This window comes from Drosophila melanogaster, chromosome 3R (assembly GCF_000001215.4).
Source record: "Drosophila melanogaster chromosome 3R".
Classification (NCBI taxonomy): Eukaryota; Metazoa; Arthropoda; class Insecta; order Diptera; family Drosophilidae; genus Drosophila; species Drosophila melanogaster.
The window spans coordinates 18,004,907-18,025,933 of record NT_033777.3 but is presented as its reverse complement, the minus strand read 5'-3'; the positions used below and the strand labels follow the sequence as shown (position 1 = coordinate 18,025,933).

Below are 21,027 nucleotides of genomic sequence, written 5' to 3'. Positions count from 1 at the left end.
AAGATCCCTTCATCGATAATCGCGCACTAAGCGTGCGTAAGTCACGTCACACACAGCTGGCAGCGTTGGGGCCACCAAAGTTAAGGGTTAAGGGACCAGTTCCGCCGTCCCGGGATGAAGATCATCCGAAGATGCCGGATTGGTAAGACCTTGCCCTGGGTGCGATCGCGATAAGCGCGACTTTTGCCTCGGTACGTGCTAAGCCCCTGGGCTGCGATCATTTTAATTATACCCCATATCGGCCCGACTGGCCACGCCCATGCCCATCGGCTCCATAATCCGCGCCCTCCCCTTTCCCCTCTGGCGCTGGGGTCAAGCAACGCAAATTGCAGGCTGGGTCAATGTTTGTTTTAGCCAACCATAAATACTTAATTTGGGCAACGGTTTCGAGCTGACGAAAGCCTCGAAAGAGAAAGATATAAAAGGGCTGTGGGATACCTTTGCACACCGAATCGAAGATACTCTCCAAAGATATTTAGCTAAAGATTGTCAGATAAGATTTTTCTAGATTTTATGTTATATATTAATGAGACTTAACAATCATTAGTCTTTAGTAAAATATTCAATACGTTAAATTTATTAAAATTTCGTTGATTCAAAAATGCAGACGAAAGGGTCAGATACAGAGCACACTTTAGTTGAGAGAGTCCTCCTCCGGATCGGAGTCGCGTCGCGAGGTGGGAGCCGATGCATCCACCTCCAGATAGTCGTGCACCAGCTGGCAAATGTTCTCGGAGGCCTCGTTGAAGTTGCCCTCCTCGAGTCCTTCGCCCACATAGTGATAGACGAAGGCTCGCCGCTGATAGAGCTTGTCGAACTTGTTGACCAGGCGGCACCAGGCGATCCGGATGTTCGTGTTGTTCGAGATGGCCACGCAGGCGCGATTGGTGGGCGCCAGATCGCCGCCAGGAACATAGTACGGCGGCATGGGGCTAACGCCGATCTTAAAGCCCGTGGGCGACCAGTCGACAAAACGGAAAGACCTGTTCCGCTTGATGTTCTCCAGCGCCGTATTGATCTCATTGGGTGCGATATCACCGCGGTAGAGCAGCACACTGGCCATGTACTTGCCATGCGAGGGATTGCATCTGACCATTTGGTTGCTCATCTGGAAACACTGACCCGTTAGCTGGGCCGTCGACATATTGACGAACTGCGAGTGCGAAATGGGTACCAGTGGTGCGTAGTTGATCAGCGGATAGTGGATTCGGGGATATGGCACCAGGTTCGTCTGCAGCTCCTGAAAACTCACGGTCGATCCGCCACCAAAACGCTGTGAGGCCGTAAAGCTGGAAACCACTTGTGCGATGATCCTATTGAGATTCGTATACGTGGGAGCAGGGACATTGAGTGTATTAGCACATATGTCGTATAGAGCTTCATTGTCCACAATAAACGATACATCGGCGCAGTCCATGGAGAAATGGGCAGCCAGCAGTGCGTTGTAGGGTTCCACAATAACCGGAGAGATTCTAGGAGCAAAAAAAAAAAAAAGTGCACATGAGTAGCAGAAAACATACCCAAGCCAATACCTTACGAAGGCGAAGGATAAACGAGGAACTCCACAACAGTCATCTTCTTGCCAAAGTCTTCGACCAGTCTCTCCATGATGCGAGTCCCTAGCCCGGAACCAGAACCTCCGCCGATTGCTCGAAAGACCAGGAAACCCCTGAGATTTCTGCAACGATCCGCCACGCGACGAATGGCGTTCATGGAGCGATCCAACAGCTCGCTGGCCATCAGATTGTAGCCCCTGGCGAAGTTACTGCCACTGTCATCCTTGCCCGTGATCAAAGTATCCGGATGAAAGAGGTTGCGGTAGGAGCCGGTACGGATTTCATCTGGAAAGGAAGATAAAAAATTTATATGACACAATCCAAGCTTCTGGCGGAAACTTACCTATCACTGTGGGCTCCGTGTCGATCATGACGAGTCGAGGTTGCACACACGGCTGATGGCTGGTGAACTCAAAGAACGTGAGGAACGAGTCGTCCATGGGCGACTGGGTTAGTCTTCCATTGGCCAAAATGCCGTGCTCCAGACAGAAGAGCTCCCAACAGGCGTTGGCTATCTGCACACCGGCCTGGCCAATGTGGATCTGGATGATCTCCCCCTTTCCGGACATGTGTCATATCTTAATTTTAACCATTAATTTCCTTTCTCTGGGAATGTAGTTTTCCAAAATGTTCTAAAATCAAATCGAATTGACAATCTAAACAAGGAAAACTTGCTACACAACGGATTAAGTACATAACATTGATTTATTGTCCGCGCGCGGATTAATCAGTTTTCGAAGCGTTGGATACGTGTAGATACAATTTATTAGATATACAGATATATTCTTATATTTAGTTAGGTAATTCCGTGCTCGAGTACGTTGCCGTTGTAAATTGGAATGTGTACGATGAAGTCAGAATTGAATTGTGGCCACCTAGTCCTACAAAAAAATTCATCTGTATCTGTATGCAGATACGCGTATCTCTGTGTATAATACAAATGCTACGTCAAGCTACGTAAATAATTTACAAAACATTAATAAAATTATACAAATACTTTCGGTTTGGATAGTGCAAGGACTAGAGAGTTTACAAAGTTTATACACCTGATGTCTAAATGAGAACAGAACAGTGCATTTTACGACTATAAGTAAATATGTGGTGAAAATCAACAAAATCGATTAAGATATGTGTACAAAGTAAATTGAAATAATTTAATAGCTGTTTTGGTTGTGAGATAGAATTCAGCTTGGGAACTTTTCTTTTTGACTAGAGAAGAAATATGGCAAAGGAATAACTAAAACTAAAACTAAAATGTGTAAATAATTTGTTTTATACTGAAAGTTCGCATTTTAAAACTTAATCTAGAATGCATATTTAAAATGTCATTCTTGTAACTTAACTTTTACATTAAATAAATAAAGTGTTACTAGACAATAATGTATTTCATTTTTTTTAAAGGTAGTTGTCCGCATTGGCAGAGAAAGTGCCACAAAAATTACTTGAATGAAATGCGTTCCTAAAGTCCTAAAATGCACCGTCTTTTAGTTATTCTTGTTAATGCTTTGTTCTCATGCTGCTAATTTGTTCAAGGCTTTTGTGTGGACTATCTAAAGAAGTGACTGTTCCAATAGAATGCGTTCGAATCCTGGTGGTGGTCCGTGTGAAAAATTATCCAAGATAATGTCCAGAATGGCGCCATTGCCCACTAAAAAAATTAGGTTAATTATGGTGATAAGCTTCTCTTAAGAGTACGAAAACTCACCATAAATGACGGGAAATAGTGCTGCTCCTCGTACATTTCGAAATGGAACCTCCAGATTCTTTCCATTGAAGTAGAAATTCAGCTCCACGTGGTCAAAGGCGACGCCCACAATGTCTCCTTCATCGGGAAAATCTCGCTGTGGCGATGCTATCAACGAATCACCGATATCCACATCGGATGATGCCACTCCAGTGGTCATCAGCAGATCTTCCTGCTGCAAATCCTCGATGGCAATGAGTCCGGCCGCTTTGGCAGCGCTATTGTTCAGGATACCATTGCTCGTCCTCGCTGGCTGAGTGGTGCAAGCAGACTGCACCACTGGTCGGAACTCCTCGCGGTCATTGTGGCGTGTGGCATTATCGGAGCACAGGCACCAGGACTCTCGATCCCCGCCGCCGCTCTTGCGACTGAGATCCGTTTGACGCGTTGCCAAGCCCACCGACCAGCTGCCGCCGTGCTGGATCTTCACCTCGAAGTAGGACTTCGATTGGACCAAAGGCGCCGTGGCCAGGACGCCGCCAGTGCCCGTTACGCGCAGTTGGTGTGACAGCAGGATTACATCAGGTCCTGCCAAATGGATGATATGATATACATATTATTAGTAAGATACAAGATGGTTAAGCCTGTTGAATGAGAATATAAGCACTTCTATTGTATGTACATATATATTAATATCTGATCACGTATCTGAATTGTGCGATAAAATTGGGAATGTTGATATCTTTATTGGGGTATCACTTATTATCGAAGCTACATATCTTTTGGAAAAACACATTAGTTCTCTCGCAATCGCTTCAGTTGACCATTTTAAGGATAGTGTATCTTAATCCTTCTGAATTTAGTGTAATTTTACCCATATGCGCTGCATCCAGGTGAACATCGGGCTCCCGCAGGCGACTGGTTGCCGTCGGTTTCCTTATGTGTCCACCATTGAGACAGGTGCGTAGGCAGCAGAACATTCCCAAATCTATGAAGGTTTTCCGACTCCGAATCTAGTTTTAATTTGGATTTTTAAAAATCGCCAATAATTTTCGCTTCTTCGCTTGGTTTTGTTTTTGTAAACAGCTGTGCTCTTTTTCCAGCTGATGGTCATACTGAATTTGCATTTTCTGGTATATGTGATAATAATGGGTAGAAGAGTGACGGATAGGTGGCGCTATAAATGAATAATTAGATGCAACCAAATGCAATTGACACATTTGTAAATAATTTATACATGTTTGTTGATATTTCAATGTTTTTTTTTTTTGGCAAATAGTTTAGCAACAGCTATAGAATTAAGAAAAGTTTAAGTACGAGCGCCACCTAGTTTTCAATGCGCTTTTTAGTACCTAAAATGTACGACAAGAGTGCGTTGAAGAAATGGCGCTAGCGAGTGTCCGGAAAAGAGCAGAAAGAAAAAGAAAAGAAGTTGCACGGCGCCTTAAATTTAAAATTTAAATTATTATATATTATCTATAACAAATGCAAATAAGTTCTTTGTATAAATAATACCTCTTTTCAACATCTTTCAATTTTCTTATGCATTAAATGTAATGCAAAAATGGTGTTTATTTAATTGTTGACGCAACTTTACAAATAGTCTTAGTTAGTTCAGATTCTATTCCTGTTGGGCGCACTTGTCGTAGTTGGTGACCAGTTGGCGGTACAGATTGGATACCCTGGCGCTCTTGTGGCACACGGTTCCACCACCACGATGCAACTGACCTTCTTGCCGGTTGATGTCGCCCACACAAATCCAATCTCCGCCGCCAACTCGCCAATGGTAGATCAAAATGCCTGTGGGACGAGATACCGCCCACTTGGAGTGATCTTGTGTGGTCTTAAAGTCCACCGATAGCTCCGGATTGGAAATGGATTCCACATTGAGAACCTTATCGGACTTATCGCAGCTATTCGGTAAGTTGCCGGCACCGTCGCGCCACGCCTCCACAAAAAGACTGACATCCAGAGTGGGTGCGACCACATCGGCGTACAGCTCCACATTGGCGCGTCCACTCTTGCCAAACAGCCGGAACTTCTTGCCGTCCAAGCTGCGCACCTCCAAGTCCTTCTGGAACGGTGATTCCGTCCGCCACTGACCATGCAGAGCCCTTTCCAGGCTCGGGAACAGCTCATCGGAGCGAGTGGCCAGCGGGTTGCGTTGATAGTAGAAGTGCGGTTCATTGTACACCAGAATCTGACCAACCTTCTCCAAATCCTCGCCCTTCAGTGTGACGCAGAGCATGCTCTGTGCGTACTGCTCGCCGGATGTGGGATAGCTGTAGTCCGGAATTGTTGGAAATTTGGGCACCGAGTGGACAATCCAAATAGCCGTCTCCCCATCACTGGCCACCACTCCTTTGGCATGACCACCGCTGCTGAAAACCGTGCCATTCGGCTGTTGATCGTTGTAGGCGGCCAGCAGAGTGTGGCTGGGATCGTCGTTCAAGGGGTTAAGGGTCTGGGCAGGCAGCGATAGGGGATCACTAATGAACTTTCCCGACATCTGCCAGGTGTCATAGTTCTGGCTGGTCACGTACAGGTACTTCAAGCCACTGGTGTCCTTGCCCAAATCGTTGTGCTGGTAGTGCTTGGGCAGTTTGTAAAGGTGCCACCTAAAATTATAAAGGAATATTTGAAAAAAAATTATTAAATAAATTAAAAACATGTTTATCTCATCGAGAAAACCCCTCAATCTTTGGAAATTTGTTTTTAAGATATTAAAAAAAAAAAATAATTACCATTTAATCTATTTTTGGAAATGGAAAAGTATTAAAAATGATGTTATTGTTATCAAATTGATTAAGTTTGTTTGTAGCAAACAACTTTGATTTAAATCTCTCATTTTAGGAAACAAAATAACACACTAATTACTTTTTAATTTCTTGTCACACAGTATTGTACAATTATTATCAATTTTTCCGCTTGAACTTGAACTCATCATATTCAATTTGTTTATCGCCTCTTTTAGAATAATCTCAATACAGCAGTGTATATAAATAACTAAAATACGTTGTGTTTGCAAATTGTTAATGATATGCAAACAGCGACTGCAGATAAATGAAAAAGTATGTGAAAGGCCAATATTTATAAGTAACTTTTCTAATAAGCACATTTAGTAATGTTTTAAGAACTAAACTATTTATTGTTTGATCTGTTAATCGAAATACTTACCAATCTACATCGTTTCCAGCTTCATCCTTACAGGAAACCTTAGACTTAGCTTCGTTTTGGTAGAAAAACCAAACGAACAGCAAAACGAAGCACAGAGATCGCATTGTACAACCTTCAAGTTGCTCGGCCGGAAAACAACTAAATAAGTGTCAGTGAATCCAATCCAATCAACGGCTGTGCTCATACAGGGTGTCTCAGTCGCAAATTGAAATCCATCTTAATCTTTTTCGATTTCTTCACCAGGTAAAAACGCTTGAATCGAGTGAAAACTGAGATCCTTGCTGTTTGTCTGTTTTATCTAAAAGTTGGATTTGTAAATATTTGGTCGTGTTTGGGTTTTTAACACAGCCTATCGCCACGTTGTCTGCTATCTGAGGGGTCAGCCACTTATTGCAAAAGATCAGTCGAACAGAGAGGTCGCTGATAAGCCAAGCGCACTAAATGCGGCTACAACGAATATATTATACTCTACTAAATATGTTTGACTTCATTTTTATGGATATTATAAGAAACTACTAAGAATCTTGTCCAATCTGTAACATATTATAAATACTTACCCATTTCACCATCATCACATAAACATCCCATTCATCCCACTGGCGGTGAAAAGAACTCCACTTCTTTACAATTACACAAAACAATTGTTAAAGTTTTTATTTATTATTCGTATTGTATTATTATAATTTGTCGCCTGCTGAAAACTGCAATTTGTTGCTCTTTTCCCCGTTTGCATTGCAGGGCATATCGTTTGTGCTTTCCTCCTCGATCGTGATCGCATGAAAATATTATCGTTATCAAATTGTATAATTTGTCTTGCGGGCGGGCGAGCCCATCTGCTAATATTGAATTATATTGGAAATAAACTGTCTGGTAAATTAATTGAATTCAACTTCGTTAGTTCTTATCGCTGGTGGCTGTCTGTGAAAAAATGGTTCACCTTTCATTCTGTTTCGAATTTCCTCTGATCTGCTTTGATCCGATCTGATATGATATTATCAGATGATATTATGTTTTTTTTTCTTTTTGTTTTGCCAATCGGTTGGTATTGCCATTTAGATTTATATTTAACTTAGGTGTACCGATTTGTTATGTCATTTCTTTGGTTTCGTATGCAACAATACATTTAAACTCACAATACAATATTTTCGCTAAATATTTTTTATGTATTTTTTTTTTTTGTATCAATTTTTTCATAGTTGTTAATAATTTATTAATATTTTGTATGGTTTTTCATTTTTTTGGTTTTTCAAATATATATATAAAGAACAAGGCTGATATTTATATTTATATATATATATATACGAGTTTTGTTTCTGTTTTATGTAAGTTTTATAATAATATTTAGCTATACGTTTTGGTTTTCATTTGCTTGAAAAATCAATTTGTTTTTTACAATATTAGCAAAGATCTTTATTCGATTTGAAAAAAGAAGGTCGTACTTGGTTTCGCGAAAATGTTAAATAAATGAGCCTCAAAATAGACAAATACTTGCCATTTCTTGTATTTTTTTTTTTTTACTTTTAATATCTCAATTAATATTAATCATTATTTTCGTATTATTTACGGATAAAAGTAGACTCAACTGTTGAGTTATGCAAATAAAATTGCATTTCCCGTTAGACTTTCGGCATATTTAATAATTTTATCATTCTCCTTCTTTGTTATTTTTGAAATTTGCTGCGCCTAATTTGCGCCTGCTTTTCATTAATATATATATATATATATATATATATATATAGTGTATATATATGTGTATATATAGTTTTAATCGGGCACGAGTTTGATATGTTTTGACTTGTGTTATCTTCATTTATCTGCCGGTATTTCGATACCTTTCTCTGCCTTGATATTTTCAATATTCAATATCAGTTACCTTTCCTACTTAACCCTCTAAAGATACTATACATATGTCTGTCTGTATAAGATATAGATATGCATAGTATTTAAGTATTACAAATATACAGCGATTTTCTCAGACCTACCAGGTTGAGTACAATGCCATTCTAGTTGACTCTCCCGCAAATGACTCAAAACTTGAAATGGGGAGAGCGATGCATATATGTGGTATTAATATATGTAATTGTATAGTTGGTTTTAATTTTCTTGCAAAAATTGTCACTAATTCAAAATTCGTTTCTTCAAAGGTTTATCGCTTGGTTGTGTGAGATTTGGAACTGAGTGAAACAATAATGGGTTTGTTTAACGAACAAAATATAAAGTTTTATTATGCGTAATTAATACCGTCAATTGAAAAGTTCTAAGTTAAGGCTACACAAATGATATAAGTATATTTATATAAGGGTTTATCATAGAGGTATACCATACATATACATATAAATTACTTAGAAATTAGTATTAAATTGTTGGTAATTTAAATTTTTAGTTTTATTTTTTTTTTTAGGCAAACATAAGGCAATTTCGGAGGCAACTTAAACTAAATAGAAATCAATCAATCAAAGATTTTCGATACACAAATTATAGCCGTACAATAAATACAATAGAGTAGGATATATACTGTTACTGATTTTTATCGTTATTTTTACTGTTACTTTTACTGTCTTGCTATTACTGCTGCCACATATGTATTTAGATATGACATTACTAGGTAAGCATATAGCTAGGCATTATGTAAGTAGTTCCGTAATCTATTACTAAGCTTTCAATCAGTTATGCTTGCTTCCCCCTTAATTTTTTTTTTTTGGTAACTGCTTTCTGCCTTTTTGCGCTTACAATGTTTAAAAATTTAAAAACCACATCAAAACATATCGGTTTTATGTTCCTTAATAATGTTGCTTGTAAAAGTTTTCTTCTTTATCCGTTTTGCTGATATGTATTTGTTATTTTTTCCATCATTTGTAATTATTATTAGGTTTTCGTTTTGTTTCAAAAATGTTTTAATATATGCGTATGTATATATTCATATAATGTTCCCATAATTCATATTGTTTAGTTTAGTTTTTCTGTCATTCATTTTAGCATTCTCTAGTTTATCCCTAACGAGCTAGGTTTTCATCTTCTGTTGTGTTTTCGAGATATTCCCAATTTTTAGTTTAATATTTGCATGCTGCAGATATGTAAAATCTGGATGTATATAGAGCTATGAAATTTAGCTTAAAGAATGTTTGGAAATCAAGCCTCAAAATGGTTTTTTTTTCTATTTGGGGGTGGGGACTGAACAACCTTGCCAACGCGCTGGTTTTCCCTCTTCTTATCGCTTACTATCTTCAATGAAAATTGCACAAGATTTTCCCAGATGCACACACGCACACACACGCACACACACTTTTGCACACTCACACACTTATGCGTACTTCCATTGCTTTTGTTGCATACTTTTGGGCTCGTCGACCACACTTAGGCGCTAAAAATTAATTTCGAAAATATTTGTTTCGTACTTTAGCATCTATCGATTTTTGTTTCGTTATTTATGCTTATTTATAGTTGTAAATATTTTTGTTTTCCATCGTCGGGCATTTTGTTTTTCTTAATTGTTTTGAAAGGCGCAATTTAATGATATGCATTAGTATATTATGTATAATTAAACATTTTTCCTTGCTTACACGCTAAAACTTTAACTAATTTACTTGTCTTTGTGGTGAGCGTGTGCGTGCGTGTGTGTGTGTGTGTGTATGTTAGGATTACAGACTTATATGTAGACCTCTGTTCTTAACTCCGAATGATGATGCCTCTTAAACCAACGCGATGCTGGCGAAGAGATGATGTTTTTTTTTTTTTTTGGGCAAGAGGAAAGCACGAAATGTAATTGGACGGAATATGCATTTTACATTCGACTAAAGTTAGACGGGGAAATAATGTAATTAAATATTTAAAGAAAATTTGTATGGAAAAAGGGCTAAAACAGTACCAATTAGTAAATGTTTCTCTTTTTGTTTCATATTTCCTTCTAACAACTGTGGTTTTTGTTTCAAATATGCCTTTGGTATGTCTAGTCACGTTTACACTAAACTAAGCTTTAAAAAACGTTTAAAATTAGTTGATTTACTCGTGGGTTCCTTCTGTTTTTGTTTAACAAATTGTGTGTGAATTGGTTAACATAACTTGTTTAATTAGTAAGGACAACTTTGGTAAAAATGTAAGATTTTATCCGTATATATATATATACTTATATTGGTTTAAACAAGGCTGAACGAACTCTTTCGAAAACCATTCGAAAATTATGATGTAAAAAGCTTGCTTACAATTTGTTTTCGTATTTAACTATATATAGTTGTTAGCCTTTAAGCTTTACATTGTTTTTATAATAATTAATTATAGTTGGTTTCTGCTGTTCTGCTGCTCTTGCATTTAGTTACAATAGAATTTGTCGCTTTTTGTAGTCACACATACATGCTCGACTTATGCTTTGCTACGTAAGATGATATGCCATTGATTTTATTTACTCGTCCTTGTTTGCTGTTACCTCTTAAGCACTCTCCCCACCCTCACACGGTATCCGATATTCGATACCTACGCATACGATCTCGTTCTGCGACCTCCCCTCCCCCACCCCATTAAATCGATCGTTGGTTTAGCAAGAAATGTGATTTGATTGTTCTAGCATTTCGAAAGTTGGTTAGGAATAAAGTTTCTCACTATGTAAATGAAGTCCTGCAGATTTGGGGGCCTCTAGTAAAAGTTCAAGTCTTTGTAGGGGAAACGCAGAAAAGTCTCAACCAAAAGTGGCGAAAGAAAACATAGAGTTCTGGGCGGAAAGTTTTGGAGTGTCCTGTGCCAGCAGTTTCAGCATTTCTGGTTTCTTGTTTCTTAAAAATCGGTTTTTTTCTCGAGTCTTTGCTTCACTACAGCGCACGTGCAACGTTCATCCCATGTCGTCGATAGGTCCTTATCGGGTAAATTTGAAATTCACATTTAAATTTTGTTATGCTTACGTTTGTAACAAATAAATTTCGAAACCAGCTTTCTTCAGTATTCCTCAATATAAATTTAAATTTATACGATGACGTCGACTACTCGTTGTGGTTTGTTTTGTAGAATTTTCTTGTTGAGTAACATTTTGAAAATTTACCTTACTAGTTATACAATTATTACATTAATGCATACATTTAAATTGTTTTCTTTTGGTTGTTTTTTTTTTTCTGTTTCATATTACTTTTTTATAATTCTAGAAAGAGAGCTATTTAAAGGGCACATTCGGTTAAGCTATAATTATATACTTTTCTTTCTCCCTACACTTTTTGTTCATAATTTATTCCCTTACGCTGTTTGATATATCGAAAAATTAGAAATTATGAGATTAATACGAATTTCATGTCTCAATTCCTTGTGTGAAAAGTCGTTTATGTTTGGGGGGGGGGGGGGGGTTTTGAATGTAGGGTAAGAAGTAACAATAAAAGAACGCAAACATTTCACAAACAAAAACTTCAAACAAAATCAATTTATCAAGCTACAAAAGAACATTAAATGGATATTGAATAACAAACAAATTCTCGATCAGCTTGCTATATATATATGCATGTATATATAGGTGTTTATGTATGTATATATGTGTATTCGTTTATAGGGGGCATATCGGCTGTATTTGCAACTAACTTAGTTAAGTAGTTCGCTCAGCTTTCGATCTATGGTAAATTGTATATTTTACTACAAGTTTATCCCGTTTTTTGGTTTTCACTACAAATCTTTTGTTGCCTGTCGAAAAATTTCACTAAACTGGGGTTATACACGGGTCTGCGGCAGCTGCTTCCTCTCCGTCATATATATATATAAATTAACTTCTTTTTGCATTTTTGTTTTGTTTTTAGTTTTTTTTTTTTGATTTTTCAACATTTTTTTTTCTGTTATTTTTGTATGCCTAGAACTAAAGGTTCTTACTTCTCGCATGAATCCGTTGCATGCGGAGCTTCTTTGCCTCGATTTTCTCAAACTCAAATGTGGCCACCTCAGGCCGCTATGTGACTGACTGCCGGCAGCACGTACGAGTAGATGTGGTGCGGCTGCAGCTGCTGCTGCTGTTGGTGGTGCGGCTGGTGGAGCTGATGTGGGTGGTGGTGCGGCGGCGTCGTAGTCGTCGTCGTCGTTGTCGCATAAGGTCAGGTTGCTGTCGGCGTCATCAAGAACTGCTGCTGATGGTGATGATGGTGGTGGTGGTGGTGGCTCAGGTGCTGCTGCTGTGCCTGCTGTTGCTGTTGCTGCTGCTGTTGCTGTTGTTGCTGCTGGTGGTGCTGCTGTTGCTGCTGCTGGTGGTGCGCTGTCTGGTGGCTGTGGTGGTAGTGCTGCGCTGCTGTGTGGTGGTGCTGCTGCTGCTGCTGTTGCTGCTGCGTCTGGTGATGCACTTGCGTCTGCTGTTGCTGCATTTCGCGCTCTAGCTTTTTAGCGAGCAAATCATGCCGTGATTCCATACCCGCTCCTCTGGAAATAATTTGCAAAGTGTGAGGCACAATTAGTTTTTGTCAGTGTAAGTGGTCCAACTACTGGTTTCGTTGGTGCTGGCTATTTAAGTGGTTGTTTGGGAACTACTCATGCGTGGACCTAAAATATTTTAAAATCACTTTTTATGGCTTCTAACTTTCTATTTATTTTGATTTTTTAGGGTAAATATTCAAGACTAAAGAACATAAAATAACTAAAAAATTCAAAAAATATATCAATTTAATTTAGATATAGACTTTGATAGAAAGTTAAAATAAAATCTAGTCAAATACTTTGATCTATATATAATATCGTAAAGTTCATTCAGGCAAGAAAATCTTCACTTTAACGCTCTGTTATTAAAAATTAAATAAATTGTTGGACTTTCCATTGGCTAGTAATAATATTTATGGCAGCTCGGGCATGCTCACCCCTCGATATGCAAATTGATTTTCAAACAACCTACAATAAAGTAAAGTACAGACCATGCCTTGAACAAAAGTGGTTTAAAGCCCGAACGTTTAATGTGGTTGGGTTAAATTGGTGGGGCAGTAGTCAAGTGGGTTATGTGTATGGCAATATAGGTGTGGCATGCTGCGTTTAATTTTGCATTTTTTATAAAGCTGCTGCCACTGCTGCCGTGGCTTTTTCTTGCAGCAAATTGAAAAAACATATTTATGTGGCCGTTTGGCATTTGAAGTACGTGAGTCAAAGCCCACGTTGTGCGGACATAGAATGGTTGGCGGGGCAGTCTCCCAGCGGAAGCTGGCATTTAGGAAACGGATGTCTATGAGGAAGTCCCAGCAGCACCTTCTCTGGACCCGCTCCATTTCCCCTTCCCCCAACCTCGTTATGACTGCCAAACTGTTCGTTTGCTACAATTTGTGTTTAAATGCGGCTCCAATTGTAATGGCTAAGTGAGTGTGCGAGTGCGATTGCGCTCCGGTGTTCGGGCCAAACTCATATGGTTTTGGCCATCCCTTAGGTAGGTTCTTACTTGTTGTTGCTGATTGTTGCTTGATTGTTGCTTGCTGTTGATGCTGCTGCTGTTGCTGTTGTTGTTGTTGTTGTTGTTGTGGTGTTGGTGGTGGAGGTAGCATGCAAAGTAAACGGGCAAGCTTAACAATAACAATTTGCAAAATTTTATAAATAGTTAATGGGGGGGGGGGGGTTCTCCTTTTATATATTTTGGATTTGGGTTTCGGGTTCTGTGTTTTGGTTTAGGGTCATGCATATATCTACGAGGGACTTTTGGGCCTGTGAAAAGCTTTTTGCGGATTGAAAGGCTTATTCTAATATTAATGGGCCAAGGGCTAAGCGTGTGTGCAGTTTAGTGGAGCAACTTATATCATGATAATGATGGGGTTAGATTACGCTAAACAGACATACATAGAAGAAACTTGGTTCATTTGGTTCACCCAGAATAATACATACGTCTCTAAAGAGATGATTTTGGTGGTGCTGATTTGGATGATGAAGTTGGTGGTGCTGTAGTGAGTTAACAACAACGCTAGTGGTGCTGCTGTGGGTGGTGGTGCTTGCTGCAGTGCAGGGTGCTGCCACGGTCAATTGGAGTTGCTGCTGCTGTTGATGTTGCTGCTGCAGGTGCATCTGCTGTTGCAGTTGCTGCATCTGGAGTTGCTGCTGCTGCTGCTGCTGCTGCTGCTGTGCCGACGGCGGTGGTGCTGGGACCAGCAAATGCTCGACCCCCCCACCGCCGTTCAGGATGTACATGGGTGCTGGCGGTGGCGGTGGTGCAACAGTAGCAGCAACAGCAGTGGGTGGTGGTGGTGGCGGTGCCTTGGTGTTCATTATGGTCACCTCGTTGATCATTTTGCTGCGCGCAAACTCGATGCGGATGGAACCGCGATCGGAGCTGAGCAGATATTTACCCTGCAGCTGCTGCATGGCCTGAGACGCGGTCGGTGGGTCCTTGAACTCGATGAATGCCACCGGATGTTGCTGCACCGCAGCGCTGTTGTGGTTGCTGTTGCTGCTGCTGCCACTGCCGTTACTGGTGGAGCAGCTTGAGCCAGTTGCTGTTGCCATGGCTGATGGTTCAGGAGCAATCACAGTCGCAGACGCAGTCGCAGATGTGGTTGTTGTGGAGTAGGAAGTTGAAGTTGGTTTGGTTGAGGTCAGAGTTGAAGACAAAGTAATAGGCATAGAATTTGTGATTGGGTGCATACCTTTTGTGTGCATTCGTAGGCGACAAAAGCCAGGCATACTGTGCATATTATTTATCATAGTTGATTATATATAATTTGTTGTTAGATATATATGTCGGTTATCATGTATCATACAAGAAGAGTGATCGGGTGGGATGGTGGGCAACAAACGAACCAAGGAAGAGAACGCAAAAGTTTTCGGTTAGTAATCGGTTAAGAAAGTTCACAAAGTGCCATCAAGAGTGGTGATTGTTATGGTGGTTATGTGTGATCGTGATCTTTATCGTGATCGGGTGGTTTATACTGTGGTGGTGATGTGGTGGTTTCCAGTGATCCCAGTGCAGTTTTCATTGTGTCTCAAAAAAGATTACAAAGTACGATTGGCATTATTCGTGTGCAATTTACCTAGAGAACACCTCCTTCAGCTCGTGCTCCGAAACGAATTGCCCCAGATTGGCCACAAACAGCGTGGAGCAGGGCGCATTGGCCGCGATCTGTGGATTGCCCGGATGACTGGCGTTGTTCGTAGATCCAGCCGGGCTGGCCAACGCCGGACTCGACAGATAGTGGTGATGTGATGCAGCAGCAGCTGCAGCGGCTGTTGCAGCAGCACTTTGCGGTGCCGCAGCAGCGGTGGCCGCTCCCCCACCTCCGCCGGCAGCTGCAGCTGCCGCAGCCGCAGCCATGTGAGCCATCGCAGCTCCGGGATGAATAGCAGTTGTCTGATGATGTGGCGGCATGGTCATTTGAGTCTGCAAAGTGGAGTAAGAAGAGTATTAATAATCTTTCTTTCTTAGATGTTTCTAAGATTTATGTGCGTTCCACTTACTTGATGCATCGGCTGCTCCATTACTTTGTCTGTATTTAGTCAGAGATAGGAGCGCACTGGCACCTGCGGATGCAGGGCCGGATGCACTAGCGTTGCATGCTGCAGTGCAGCAGCTCCTGGCAATTCGGCGGCGGCGGCTGCCGAATAGGCTAGCGGATGATGCCATAACTCCGGTCCGCCCGGAAAGAAGGGACCGCCCAAATCTGCGAGTCGAGAAGAGAAATAGTGGGGTAAATCAGATGGCAGCTCACCTAAGTGGTGTACTAATTGAGTATTAAACACTGGTTTTAGTTGACAAAAATCTAAATGGTAAAAACAAGAACGGTTTCCAAACGAAAAAAAAATATATATATATATTAAGAAATGATTTTATTTGCTTAAAGTTCGTTGCCTCAGTCTTTCGTTAAAACAGCTAAGTTGTCAATGACTCTAAAATTAATCTCGGTAAGTTCATTAATTGTTTTAATCATTTTTTAGGATGAAGATATAAAAGCCTATTTATTCAGTACTAACTTTAGCTCTTCTTTAGCTCTTTTTTTCTATTTTTTGTAGGCGTGTATGGTCTTTTCGTGTGTGCGTTGCACAAAGTGTGGCAAGTGATCAAAGTGCAGTACATTATATATAGATGTTGTAGTTATCGTGACTGTAACCTAATTGGGAATATAAACATAACGCAATAGCGACTCGAAGTATGCAGAGATAACAACTTGATATGGTAGATATAGCATACAAAAGAATTTACGATATATATTTGCTGTTATATATATATTTATATATATTTTAAGTTGTGTGCACTTGAAGCTAGTTCGTTTCCATATATAACATATTCAACTGCTCAACTGTTGGATTGATCGGTGTAAGAGTGTGCGAGTGTTCGGTGTATTCGCTGTGTTTGTGTGTGATTTTGTCAATAGTTAGGAGGAGGTGCTCGAGTACGCCTTCGGTTCGGATTTCTTGTACCCTTAAACATACAATAGTATTGGTATTTCATAGATCTCAACTACATACACAAAAGGAAAACAAAACAAACTCAAAGAAATTAGCAGCTGCTGAGTTCTCATATAGCTATTTGGTTTTGCTTTTGATAATTTCTCGTTATTTATTTATTTTTTGTTCAGTTTTTTTTTTTTTTTTTACTTACGTCCAGTGAGTGGGTGCATCAATGCAGGATGTGAGGCTGTTGTCGCTGTATTGGGCTGTGGTTTGGGTTTGCTCACTTTCGTGTTACTCTTGGCGAATTCCAAGCGAATTGTTTGGGGCATATCGGGATCGAAGCGTACACCCTGCTGTAAATGATCAGATCAAAATACAGCGGTTTGTATTTTCCATTGTTTTCTCTTTTTTATTTTTTCAAGTAATTTATTCTTTCGGCAAAGTTCAAAGGTTTTGTGGGAGACTTTTCAATTAGTTCTTTTGCAACAATTCGCCAAAAATAATTTTGAATGTCGCGTGAAAGTAACGTTAACAAAAAACAAAAAAAAAAACTGTGTTCAAACTTGTGTTACTCATTTTTTGACTTGAAGAGCTATTGCTTGGGGTTTTCGGGGGGGCGGGAGACATTCAACGCGTTTGTATTTGTATTACGTGGTGCCTGCTCGGTAATCTGAGTTTTGGTTTTGGGGATCGTGACAGCTTTGGTTTTGGCTAAGTGTTGCTATGGATTGGGGTCTTTGGGGAAAATCACTTGAATCGTTAAAAATCCTAGCAATTTTTCAATATTTTTCAATCACAGTTTAGAAAATACTAAGAAAAATCCTAATACTGCCCTTATAAAACTAGGTTCTAATAAAGCCAGAATGATTTTTGTAAAAAATTAAACAATCAATACAAATTGTTTTCTTCCTTTAGAAAAGTTTGTAAAGGTATCTTTGAATGAAATATTATTTTCTGCTCTTAGTTTTATTTCAAGGCGAACTATAAAATGATTCAAAAATGCTTTCAGCTTGAGGGGGCGTCCAGGATCTCCAAGGATAATTAAAAGTTGTTTCAAGGAACTTTAGTGTGCTCTTCCAGGGGCGGTTGGCTTAAGGGGGGGGGGGGCGTGGCTGGGGGACATGCACCACAGGCTTGAGACGTTGCTTTTCGTTTGTTGGTGCTTTTTGCTTTGCCATTTTGCAGATTTTTTTTGCCAGAGATGTAGGTGTGTGTGTGTGTGTGTGGTTGTGATGAGTGTACCAGTTTACGTGTGTATTTGTGTTCTCTGCGTGTCAAAGAGTTTTCGTAGAATGAGCAAATAATAGGAGGGATGCAGATACCAAAAACAATAAGACAACTCAATGGCAAGTTAGAGAGAGATATATAGAACGACAGAAATGGAGAGATAGATAGAGATACATAGAGAGAGAGAGAGCGGGACAGCAAAGGCTAGACAGAGAGGGAAACACTTAATGCGATTTGGTGAATTTTAAGATTCTTTCTTTCAAATGCAAGCACGTGTTCGTGTGGATCGTTGTTTGTTTGTTTGCTTGTTCGTATTTTGTTTTGCTATCATTTGTTTTTTGTTTGGTGATTTTTGATTTTTGGGTGATGCAAAAGGAGCTCGAAGCTCGATTTTTGAGCAGCGGCAACAGGGGCCTAAAGGTATTTAAGCCAGGCAATACGAGTATACAAGTATTTTGGTTATTTTCGTAGTTTCAGTACTTTTTCATTGGGTGCTTTACAGTTCTTATGTTATGTGTGTAGGTTTCATTTGCTCTTGTCGCTGAGAAAATATTTCTGGCATTTTCTCTTTTGTCGCATTGCTCATACAAATTTGCTAAATCATTTTAGTGTTCTTTCGATTATAAAAGGTACAGAGATATATGTGTATGTGATGTGCATATTTACCTGCAGATCCTGTTTAGCTGCCTCAGCTCCAGCTCTTGTATGGAATGTCACAAAGCCAACGGGCTGTAAATATTTTTGGAAAATTATTAATAGACTGAAAGGTAAATCGAAAAACAAAATAATTTCAGGATATATGATTTAAAAATAAAGAAATAATGTGAGAACTTCTATTTAGATGAAAACCTTTACTCACCGATGCAGTTTTGCCATTTTTGCTAGTTACTTTCAAAAGAGATCCTTCATAGCCCTGTTGTTGTGTAAATGTTGTATTAAGAAATTGTTTAACTTACTTTAAATATATGAAAAACTCACCTCATAGGCTCTGAATAACAAATAGAGCTCGCGCGGCTTGGCGTCCATGGGCAAACCACTGACGAAAAGTGTGCGAACCTGCAATGATGACAAGATAGATAGAGAATCGTTAGATGATTGCTAGTTCGCAAAACCAATTTCCCATGATTACATAATTAAGTTGAAACTGTCACGTTGTCGCTGCGAAAACACAAATACAACCTTCAGCCTCAATTTTCAACTTCAAATGTTTGTAATGCGCTTTGTGCCCCAGCAAACCCGCTTGTGCCACTCATTTGGCCAAAAAGTTCATGACACCAAACGCACACGACATTGCAAAGGGACACCCCCCCCCCCCCCCCCCCGGGTGGCAAATGGGTGTGCTGGTGGGGGTCACATGTACCCACTGATAATGAAACCAAATGGAATAAGCGCCATAAACGCTGAATTCATTATGACAACGCCAGAGACGTGACTCTTGTTCGTCGGACGCAGGGGGGATGGTTGGAGTAGATAGGGGCGTCTTTAGGGGGTGGTGGGTAGGCGCTCAGGGGAATATGTATTACAGGTGAGTCAGGTAAAACCAACATACACACACACACACACACATACACATGTGCTGCAGGGACTAAATGAGTCCCCAGTTCTGACAGCTTTTTATTTTTAACACCTAGGCGAAAATGTTTGAGTCGAGGTGGCGAGCGTTACTTTTGAGCGATGTGACTGTGAATGTGTGCAACTGGGTTACATTTCCACACCCTCTCCTTAATTTCATCCTTTTTTTTTCGGGCTGGCATTTTGTGCTGAGCGGGTAAATTTACTTTGTTGCTGGCCTTTAAAGCTGTAGCGTCATTAGCTTAAAGGTAAAATGCATAATGGTTTCAGGGGCATGGGAAACGTGGCAGTCTAATCAAGAAACGCATGTAGTCTTGCACTCAGCTTAATTGAAATATTTTCTAGCAAAAAATACTTATTTGAGAACTAACTAGCTTATATTCTATAAATTTCATTTACTCCTTTCTATTCAAGTTTATTTCTGATTCCGATCATGGTCACGACTGGCTTTTTAAAATGTACAGCTTCCATGCAAAATGAAGTTTACATTTTTCCGACCAACTGATTTTTTCCCAGTCTTTCATCCCCTTGCGGCGCACATGTTGTGTTCAAAATTAAAACGTGTTCTATCATTGCCATCTACCTACTTCTTTTTGTTTTTCCTGCTGTAATCTACTGCAAACTCTGTCCTTGTGTGTTTTAAATTTGTTTTTATAGAAATAGCGATACAGGTTGGCAACATGTCACGCATCCTATCTATTTGGCAAATTCGCAGTAGCTGAAAGCAGAGGGAAATTCTTCATCACAGATGAAAATTCAAGTGCAGCCAGACCGGATAAGAAACGCCGACAAGAGCAGCCCGTATTTGTTCACTGTCTAACCGCAGAAATTCTTATAAATTAATTAGGAAAAGTCCTGCCACAAACTCCAGCGGAAAAACAAAAACCAAATTCTGCTGGGGGAAAATAGGAAAGAAAAGCCTAGGTGGTTTAGGGAAACGCCGAGCATGGTCAGTTAAATAGCAATTTAAATTAATTTTTAGGCACTAAGCGGTCGGCTAATTGAAGGCAATAATGAGGCAGCGGGTGCAAAAGGGCAGTCAGCCAAGTTGGCAGGCTAATTAGAGAAGGGCTGCTTGGAATTGGTGGCGCGGCTAAAAGGCTTTCCAGCTCTAATGGCAATTGAAATGCAATTATCAAAATGTTCCAGAAAGTGTTAATCAACTTGGGGCAAGTGCTGGAAAAGATGTTGAAGTTTTTATTCCATCTTATTCGAGTTAAGACTATGAATTTTCCGCTTTTCTCCCCTAACCACCCTGTCTATATGTGGGTTTATCTTTGCGACTCTGTCTGGGAACGTGGATTTGGATTGTGTGCGCTTGTGGGCATTGCGGATAGACATTTAGTATTTTGGCAACTTCAACTGCAATTGCAGCTCCAACTCCGTCGGCCAACTCTCAACTTTAAATGCAAACTTTGGCTTACACATGCAAGCTACAGCATATCAAAGCACTGAGAAAAAATCGAAATGCTATATAAATTACTACTAATTACATATATGGAAAATACATAC

At 39.9% G+C, this 21,027-nt stretch overlaps 4 protein-coding genes across 15 annotated transcripts in view; all 4 read right to left on the bottom strand.

Moving 5' to 3' along the window:
* Positions 1-555: 555 nt before the first annotated feature.
* Positions 556-2,227, bottom strand: CG7794 (uncharacterized protein). The gene is made up of 3 exons (NM_142417.1): positions 1,900-2,227; positions 1,538-1,841; positions 556-1,472 (listed from the first exon to the last, which is right to left on the bottom strand). The coding sequence occupies exons 1-3, from the start codon at positions 2,123-2,125 to the stop codon at positions 635-637; spliced, it is 1,368 nt and encodes a 455-aa protein (NP_650674.1). The 5' UTR covers positions 2,126-2,227; the 3' UTR covers positions 556-634.
* Positions 2,228-2,244: 17 nt separating this feature from the next.
* CG7785 (uncharacterized protein) lies at positions 2,245-4,334 on the bottom strand. Its single transcript, NM_142416.4, has 3 exons — positions 4,115-4,334; positions 3,262-3,828; positions 2,245-3,204 (listed from the first exon to the last, which is right to left on the bottom strand). The coding sequence occupies exons 1-3, from the start codon at positions 4,218-4,220 to the stop codon at positions 3,107-3,109; spliced, it is 771 nt and encodes a 256-aa protein (NP_650673.1). The 5' UTR covers positions 4,221-4,334; the 3' UTR covers positions 2,245-3,106.
* Positions 4,335-4,772: 438 nt separating this feature from the next.
* On the bottom strand, positions 4,773-6,559 carry DNaseII (Deoxyribonuclease II). Its single transcript, NM_142415.3, has 2 exons — positions 6,418-6,559; positions 4,773-5,858 (listed from the first exon to the last, which is right to left on the bottom strand). The coding sequence occupies exons 1-2, from the start codon at positions 6,519-6,521 to the stop codon at positions 4,862-4,864; spliced, it is 1,101 nt and encodes a 366-aa protein (NP_650672.1). The 5' UTR covers positions 6,522-6,559; the 3' UTR covers positions 4,773-4,861.
* A 482-nt stretch (positions 6,560-7,041) lies between these two features.
* cpo (couch potato) overlaps positions 7,042-21,027 on the bottom strand; it is a 99,061-nt gene continuing 85,075 nt past the window's right edge. Inside the window, exons 4-12 of one of the 12 annotated variants that reach the window (NM_001014632.4) lie at positions 18,922-18,999; positions 18,803-18,856; positions 18,610-18,672; positions 16,925-17,066; positions 15,784-15,986; positions 15,360-15,706; positions 14,976-15,013; positions 14,221-14,837; positions 7,042-12,786 (exon numbers count right to left, since the gene is read on the bottom strand). In NM_001014632.4, coding sequence (NP_001014632.3) covers positions 12,760-12,786; positions 14,221-14,837; positions 14,976-15,013; positions 15,360-15,706; positions 15,784-15,986; positions 16,925-17,066; positions 18,610-18,672; positions 18,803-18,856; positions 18,922-18,999 — 1,569 coding nt within the window. In that variant the 3' untranslated portion in view covers positions 7,042-12,759. Of the gene's footprint in view, positions 12,787-13,783; positions 13,839-14,220; positions 14,838-14,975; positions 15,014-15,359; positions 15,707-15,783; positions 15,987-16,924; positions 17,070-18,609; positions 18,673-18,802; positions 18,857-18,921; positions 19,000-21,027 lie in introns of all 12 variants that reach the window. The other 11 variants (NM_169781.4, NM_001275763.1, NM_080105.4 and 8 more) reach the window with 11 other exon arrangements.

Coding starts and splice junctions, on each gene's coding strand:
- CG7794 (NM_142417.1), bottom strand. CDS start 2,125: ATGTCCGGAAAGGGGGAGATCATCCAGATCCACATTGGCCAGGCCGGT. Junction 1,842..1,899: donor CACGGAGCCCACAGTGATAG/GTAAGTTTCCGC, acceptor CTTCCTTTCCAG/ATGAAATCCGTACCGGCTCC. Junction 1,473..1,537: donor CTCGTTTATCCTTCGCCTTC/GTAAGGTATTGG, acceptor TTTTGCTCCTAG/AATCTCTCCGGTTATTGTGG.
- DNaseII (NM_142415.3), bottom strand. CDS start 6,521: ATGCGATCTCTGTGCTTCGTTTTGCTGTTCGTTTGGTTTTTCTACCAA. Junction 5,859..6,417: donor GCTGGAAACGATGTAGATTG/GTAAGTATTTCG, acceptor TTATAATTTTAG/GTGGCACCTTTACAAACTGC.
- CG7785 (NM_142416.4), bottom strand. CDS start 4,220: ATGTTCTGCTGCCTACGCACCTGTCTCAATGGTGGACACATAAGGAAA. Junction 3,829..4,114: donor CCTGGATGCAGCGCATATGG/GTAAAATTACAC, acceptor TCCATTTGGCAG/GACCTGATGTAATCCTGCTG. Junction 3,205..3,261: donor ACTATTTCCCGTCATTTATG/GTGAGTTTTCGT, acceptor TAATTTTTTTAG/TGGGCAATGGCGCCATTCTG.